The sequence below is a fragment of the Nematolebias whitei genome, chromosome 14 (assembly GCF_014905685.2).
Source record: "Nematolebias whitei isolate Nwh7 chromosome 14, NemWhi1, whole genome shotgun sequence".
Classification (NCBI taxonomy): Eukaryota; Metazoa; Chordata; class Actinopteri; order Cyprinodontiformes; family Rivulidae; genus Nematolebias; species Nematolebias whitei.
This window is the reverse complement of record NC_056511.1, coordinates 1499938-1508042: the sequence shown is the minus strand read 5'-3', so window position 1 is coordinate 1508042 and position 8105 is coordinate 1499938. Positions and strand designations below refer to the sequence as shown.

Below are 8105 nucleotides of genomic sequence, written 5' to 3'. Positions count from 1 at the left end.
ACAAGTCAGGGTTCTGTCAGGACACAAGTCAGGGTTCTGTCAGGACACATGTCAGGGTTCTGTCAGGACACAAGTCAGGGTTCTGTCAGGACACATCAAGGTAAAGGTAAATGGTCTGTACTTATCTTGCATCTTTCTATCTTATCAAGATATTCAAAGCTCTTTACAACAATCTGTGCCTCATTCATACAGCACTCTACAGATCTCTACAAAGCTAATTGAACAAATCATTCTAATGAGACTAATCAGAGCTTTATCACATTCAGACACTGATGGGACGCACATCGGAGGCAATGAGGGGTTCAGTGTCTTGCCCAGGGACACTTGGGCATGTGACTACTGGTGGATTCGAACCCCCAACTCTTGCATTGCAGGATGACTGCTCTAACCACTCAGCCACAGCCGCCCACATCAGGGTTTCGTCAGGACATACTGTATGTCAGGGTTCTGTCTGGGTTCTATCAGGGCCTATGTCAGGGTTCTAGTTTAGATCTGTTAAGATTTTATCAGGACCTTCTCAAGACCCGGGTGTACTTTGGACCCTACGAAGGTGGATCCGACACCTTACCCCCTCCTTGGCTTGCAGCAGCTGTTGTTCTGCCTTCTGCTTCTTGCAGTTGTAGTACTGGACTTCCACTTCATGGGTCAGCTGCAGCCACTTCTGCAGCGCCTCTGGCGGTACCCAGTGAACCTGCGACTCCATCTCTTTCTCCGCGTTTTTCAGCGCCGTTCGGACCTGCAGAAAACAGCGGTCAGCTCAGGTTCTGTTGGTCTCTGGGTAATAAACCTCTGATTGGACCTTACCTGTTCCAGTTCCTGCTCGGCGTACTTCTGCCGGTTCCGCCCGCTCTCGGCTCCCTTGCGCAGGTCTCGCAGGCGTTGAGCTTCCTGTTTGGCCGAGCTGATCTCGTTTCTCAGCTCCTCCTCCACCCGAACCTTCTCCACCTGAACACAGCGCTGCTCCTCCTGAGCCCGCTGCAGCCTGGCACAAAACACCAAGATCCGGTCAAGGCCCGCCAGTACGTCCTGAGTTCACATCAAAAGTCAAACAGCCGAAAACGTAAGTTACAGAAATGACATTACAAGATGTCCCTGCTGAGTCCAATCTTTGGAGCAGTTCTACACAACTGATGGGACAAAGAAACAATTTACTACAAGTGTCTCAGGAAACACTGAGACTGATCTGATGTTTGTGTTGGACTTACTGTCAATAAAATAAACATTTCTTTACCTGAATCGTCCTTTGATTGAAACTGGAATCTAATAATACATCAATAATCAGAGACGGATCGTGATATTATTGGTCTCAAGAAAAATTAATTAAATTCTTCGACCTTGACCTCTCTAAGTGGCTTTAAGAATCTGTTGGACTCCTGGCAGGGACCGATGCAGACATGTTCCTGTTTTTAGTTTCTACATTCACCTTAGAATCTAGAGGTTTTTTGTTACTTTTGTTTTAGCCATCTTATTTGTAACTAAAAAAAAAAATCTGTATGACTTTTTATAACTGTTTATTGTTGTTGCTGTTGTCCATTGTTTCATCTTTCTTTGTTAAATCAGGTCTCTCTTGTAAATGAGTCCTCGAGGCTCAATGGGATTTACCTGTAGAAATAAAGGTTGATTGAAAATTATTCGCAGAGATAATCTTTGTGAAGCAGAGATCACAGCTGCTGTTTATCAAAGGAGATGAACATAAAACTTGATTTGGTTTTATTAAAATCCTGCTTTTCTTCTTTATTCAAAGTTTATTTGTTTGAGGGTCGGGTCGAGATGGTCCGAATACCGTTTCCAGCCGCTGGGCCACATTTTGCCTTCATGTGCTCTACAGTCTCTGTCCTGAAACTAATCACATTTTAAACGTTTAAAGATTCTCATACAGGACAAAACTCTAAACCACAGGACGACGTGGCCCTTTCCCCGTTTGTAACGGTACAGCATGGTTCGACTCGACTCGGCACGGTTCCAAGGCTTTTCCACTAGCAACGGTTCGTAGAACCAGTTCCTTTTAAGCTGTAAAGGATGTTGTTGACCAGTTAAACCAGTATATCTCAGCCTAGATAATGGTTTTTGATCAATAACAACACAACCATGTTATTGTTGATGTTTTGTTCTCATGTCAGTTAGGGAGATGATCAGAGCCCTAAACCCCAGAGAACCACAGAGAAGATTCAGGCAGAGACACAGAGGAGCAGAAGTCTGCATCAACCTTAACCTCAGTGAATCCAGTGACCTGCTGGTGGGATGTGAGGGACAATATGTCAAACTGACAACCAGGTATCTGTGTGTGCAACAATCATCATCTACACCCTCAGAGTGAACATGTTCTACTGCTGGAGACACCGTCAGCCAGGAGCAGCTGGTTTGTGTCCAGAGAGAACAGACATGTTCATGTTTCTGAAGAAAAACTGTTCAGTGAAAAGGTCCTCAGTGTGAAGCAGTGACCATTAGACACTGACCTGTCACTGGTTTGAAACTGGTCTTTGAACTGGAAATCATTTGTTTATTTTAATGTAAGAAAACTGCTGGAATAGAAAAATACCAAAGTTAAAAAATAAAACTCAAGTCATGTACTGTAATGTGTAACTTTGTTTTATTCTCATCAGAACTGATGTTAATTAAAACACTGGTACCGAAAATGTACCGTTCAGGAACCGACACCAAAGTGAAGGTATCGTATCGAAAAATTCTGAACGATACCCAGCCCTACCCGGATCAAAGGAGCGGTACCAGAACTAAATGTGACCGGTTCTGGCTCCATGTTCTTGCTGTGGTGGACTCACCTGTCCTGCAGGTCCAGTAGACTTTGTTCGGCCCTCTGCAGACCCTCCAGGTCCTTCAGCAGCCCCCCCAGGTCGTCTCTGGACCTCCGGATCTGAGCATAGGCAAACCAGCATCCAGTCAGCGCCATCAGGATGGACCCGCCCAGAACCAGGTCTTTCCACCGGTTCTGCTGGCCTGCTCACACAGACAGAACCTCAAGTCAGGACCTGCTCCATCCAGAAACCTGAGTGGTGCTAAACAGAACCCGACCTGGTGGAGGTCCGAACAGAACCAGGTGGAGAGCTTTGAGCTGCAGCTTCTGAACGTGGCTCCGGTCCAGAACCTTCAGCAGGACCAGGGTCAGGGTGGTGTTCTTCACCGCCAGCCTGCAGGCACAAGGAGGAGTCTCAATCTGCTGGTTCTGTTCTGACTCATATGTTCTCCAACAAACACACGGTGACCCAAGCACCCCCCCCCCCCCACACACACACACACACACACACCGGTCCACTCAGACTCTGTACATCTTACACAACATGTGGAACCGGTCCAGGTTCTGATCTGAAGCAGAGCTGTGAGTCTGACAGAACCCTTCCCTCACGTGGAATCGGTCCAGGTTCTGATCCGGAGCAGAGCTGGGAGTCTGACATCAACACTTGTATTTTTAGCCTCTCAGAGATCTCTGCCGCTTGAACAGAACTGCGCAGCCCGAGCTGGAAATCTCAGCTTCAGCTCGGTGAGTGAACGACTGAATCGTGACTCAGATTTACTGACTCAAAGAATCAAAGAAGCTCTTTGAGCTTCAAATGAACCTGAAGGATCAGGAACGCCTCTGGACTCTTCATTTATCTCAATCTGACATGTTCAGCTGTCTTTTAGCTGTTTTAGTTCCTGGTCTTTAAGGCCACACCCCTATTCAGAGATTCTTTACTGTTGTTCACACCTCATGTGGTACATGTGGTGGAACGAGATTATGTTCACAGGGTCCAGTTACATACAACAATAAAATGGAAAAGAAAAACAGTAATAACATCTAAGATATGAACTAAGAAAAACATCAACTAAATATACACTAAGGACTAGTAGCATAAAACAATAATCTCCTCAGGGATGTGTGTTGAGCCCTCTCCTGTTCACTCTGCTCACGTATGATTGTGCAGCTACCCATCCAGGCTGTCATATTGAGGAACAAACACACCTACACCCCCCTGAACATAAGAGGATCTGCGGTGGAAGTGGTCTCCAGCTACAAGTACTTGGGTGTACACATGAATGACAACCTCAGCTGGAGCAACAACACCACCAGCCTGATGAAGAAAGCTCATCAGAGACTCTACTTCCTCAGGCGGCTGAGACGAGCTGGTCTGGAAGCTCAGTCCTCACCTCCTTCTACAGGTGTGCAGTGGAGAGCATCCTGTGCTCCAGCATCAACGTGTGGCATGGAGGCTGCACAGCTGCAGAAAGAAAAGCTTTGCAGAGAGTGGTGAAGGCTGCACAGAAGATGTTGGAATCAGCCTCCCCACCATCACAGACATCTACACCTCCAGATGCAGGAAGAGGGCCACCTGCATCATGAAGGACCCCACTCACCCAGCACACACACTTTTTGCCCCACTCCCCTCAGGAAGGAGGTTGAGGAGCATTAAGTGTAGAACCACTAGACTGAGGAACAGCTTCTACCCTGAGGCTGTTAGACTCATGAATCTCTAACTAGAATAATCACTGTGAAAAATCACATCATGTTGCTGCTGATCTGTTTCATGTTGCTGCTGATCTGTTTCATGTTGCTGCTGATCTGTTTCATGTTGCTGCTGATCTGTTTTATGTTGCTGCTGATTTGTTTCATGCTGTTGATGATGTCTGGAGGGCAACATCTGATTGGATGAAAAAAAAGGCTGAACAAAAAAAACAAGCCATTTGTGTTAACCACTGACATATTATGTCTTTGGTGTTAACTGGTTCAACATTAGCGGCGTCTCCATAACTCCTCTTTCCTGGAGATCCGGCGTGTCCAGCTGAGACTCACACTGTGGGGTATGTCATGGATTTGTGGGGAGTGTGGCAATCGATGTGCATTACAGTCCTGTCTCAAGAGGATGTTGAAGACGTTTACATATTTGGACTTATGATAGCAGGGACTCTGCTTTTTGGCATCGGCGGGACTCTGTTTTATCGACTTTTGAAGAAGACAACAGGAGCAGAGTTTCGGTCACGGAAAAGCTCCCGAGTCAGTGTGAAGGTCTGGTCCTCGCTGTGGGAACTTTAAATCATCTGGTCTACGAGCTTAACCGTAAGGTGGAGGCGATTGAGAATCGCAGACCACCTGCGGCTTCTGGGACTCGTCAGCGTGGTGGGTTCGACCTTGAAGGAGACTCATAACATGGATCAGTGGAATTAAATTCCACAATTAGGCTTTTTCGGAACCAGAACGCCCAGATGGACTCAAGGCTGAAGAAAAAAGTAATATGTCTGCCTGAAATAAAACAAGAATCAAGCTAATCTGAATCTGACTCCCGGCAGCCTCAGAGACGGGCTGACTATCAAATCTCTCCTGGGACATGAGTACCCAGGGATAAAAGCTTCATCTGTAGCAACATAAATGTGCAGTGGGGAGGGCTAAATGTTTGTTTTTTTAATACCTAGCCATTACATTAAAAAACAAAATCTGTTTTGGTCGTTGAAAAATGTGAAAATAGTTACAATCAGTTCATAAATAAAGAAAAATAAAGTAACCAAAATAATAATGATACTTGAACTGTCTTTTGGACAAAGGATGTTTCTTTAACTTCACATTTTCTTGTTCAACTCTTAAATCAGTCGCTGCAGATGAGTGATGGTCAGTTTCTGTCAGAGTTCTGCAACTGGAGCAGGTATTCTGTTTACTGGTTCACTTCCTCAGCTGTCTCACATTTTAAGGGTCAGTCCTTCTCCATGTTTCAGCTCCTCTCATACATCACATCTCATAGAAGAACTTCTAAAGAACATTTTGTTTTGGGCCGTTATCTCGTCACAGGACTCATGATCTTTAATTGAGACCAGACGTTGAGACAAATGGAGCAGGTTTCTCTTCAGATGCTTCATATTTCATTGTACCCAGACCAGACTCAAGACAACCTGTGTCAGGTGCAGCCTACAAGAACTAAAGAGAATCTTAGCAGCTGTTAGCAGCTGTTAGCATCTGCTAACAGCTGCTAACAGCTAATATCTACCAACAGCCGCTAGCTGCTAACAGCTGCTAACAGCTGCTAACAGCTGCTAACAGCTGCTAAGATTCTCTTTAGTTTGCATCTGGGTCAGACAGTCAGAAACTGTTGAGGAACGTGTTTCGGCCGCAGGTGGAAATATCAACAAAGTTTAAAAAATGTAAACAAATAAATAATAAAATAATAAAAATATATTAGGCTTTTTTAATAATAAAATGCTTTACAAAGCTCCATGTTGGACCACAGGGAGATTGGAATGAGTCAGACCCAAAACACAGCCTTACTGTCAGCTCCTGGATTGGCAGGACCCCACAGTCTGCGGGGGCTTCACAAAACTCTGGACTGGACTTTAATTTAACTGTCAAAAATCACTCAAAGGGAAAAAGTTCAAACTTTGTTCAAAACTGAAACCTAAACTTGCTATAAAATAAAAATCTTATGGATTAAAAACACAGAAATGTGGAGATTTTTTTTTAACAAAAAGACCCTTAAATCGTTTAAACGTTACATTTTTACATCAGTTCTTCTAAACAATTAACTCTCAGTTGAGTGAGGCTTCACACGTCAGGTGCGTCGTGCCGGGGTCAGGTGTGTCAGTATCGGGTTCAGGTGTGTCAGTATCGGGTTCAGGTGTGTCAGTACCGGGGACAGGTGTGTCGGTACCGGGGTCAGGTGTGTCGGTACCGGAGTCAGGTGTGTCAGTACCGGGGTCAGGTGTGTCGGTACCGGGGTCAGGTGTGTCAGTACCGGAGTCAGGTGTGCCAGTACCGGGGTCAGGTGTGTCAGTACTGGGGTCAGGTGTGTCGGTACCGAGGACAAGTGTGTCGGTACCGGGGTCAGGTGTGTCAGTTCCGGGGTCAGGTGTGTTGTGCATCGTGCCGGTGTCAGGTGTGTCAGCGCTGGGGTCAGGTGTGTCGGTACCGGGGACAGGTGTGACGGTACCGGGTTCAGGTGTGTCGGTACCGGGGTCAGGTGTGTCGGTACCGGAGTCAGGTGTGTCAGTACCGGGGTCAGGTGTGTCAGTACCGGGGTCAGGTGTGTCGGTACCAAGGACAGGTGTGTCAGTACCGGGGTCAGGTGTGTCGTACCGGGGTCAGGTGGGTCGGTACCGAGGACAGGTGTGTCGTACCGGGGACAGGTGTGTCGATACCGGGGACAAGTGTGTCGGTACCGGGGACAGGTGTGTCGTACCGGGGTCAGGTGTGTCAGTTCCAGGGTCAGGTGTGTCGGTACCGGGGTCAGGTGTGTCAGTACCTGGGCAGAGACCTGCCATCCACCTGCTGCGTCCTGAAGCTGTCCACGTACTGAGGGAGCTCCACGCTGCCGGACAACCACTCCTCCACTTGCTGCTCCGTCCAGTTATACACTGAGGACACCAGAGGGACGGAGACACAGTCAGCTCAGGGGGACAAACTCTGTCCTCCTCTATGAAAAACAAAACATTTTGTTCTTCAGAACTTTTGAAAATGATTTTATGAATATAACAAAAACAGAATGCTACAATTTTGTCAGGAACTTGTTTTATTATTGCTGAAACAGTAAACAGACCAGATGTTGACAAGAATCAAAGACTGAGAACAACATCTGCTCCCATACGTCAGACCAGAGTGGGACAGCTGGGCTCAGGTCCTCCAAGACCTCCAACAACTGGTCTCCTCAGGTCCACCAAGACTTCCAACAACTGGTCTCCTCAGGTCCTCTAAGACCTCAAACAACTGGTCTCCTCAGGACCTCCAAGACCTCAAACAACTGGTCTCCTCAGTTCCTCCAAGACCTCAAACAACTGGTCTCCGCAGGTCCTCTAAGACCTCAAACAACTGGTCTCCTCAGGTCCTCCAAGACCTTCAACAACTGGTTTCCTCAAGTCCTCCAAAACCTCGAACAACTGGTCTCCTCAAGTCCTCCAAAACCTCCAACAACTGGTCTCCTCAGGACCTCCAAGACCTCCAACAACTGGTCTACTCAGGACCTCCAAGACCTCAAACAACTGGTCTCCTCAGTTCCTCCAAGACCTCAAACAACTGGTCTCCGCAGGTCCTCTAAGACCTCAAACAACTGGTCTCCTCAGGTCCTCCAAGACCTTCAACAACTGGTTTCCTCAAGTCCTCCAAAACCTCGAACAACTGGTCTCCTCAAGTCCTC

At 46.8% G+C, this 8105-nt stretch overlaps 1 protein-coding gene across 1 annotated transcript in view; it reads right to left on the bottom strand.

The window, feature by feature from the left end:
- The window catches only part of stim1b (stromal interaction molecule 1b), a 40746-nt gene that overhangs the window by 24396 nt on the left and 8245 nt on the right, over positions 1–8105 (bottom strand). Inside the window, exons 4-8 of the mRNA XM_037687203.1 lie at positions 7218–7329; positions 3031–3146; positions 2781–2955; positions 805–982; positions 569–736 (exon numbers count right to left, since the gene is read on the bottom strand). Coding sequence (XP_037543131.1) covers positions 569–736; positions 805–982; positions 2781–2955; positions 3031–3146; positions 7218–7329 — 749 coding nt within the window. The remainder of the gene's footprint in view (positions 1–568; positions 737–804; positions 983–2780; positions 2956–3030; positions 3147–7217; positions 7330–8105) is intronic.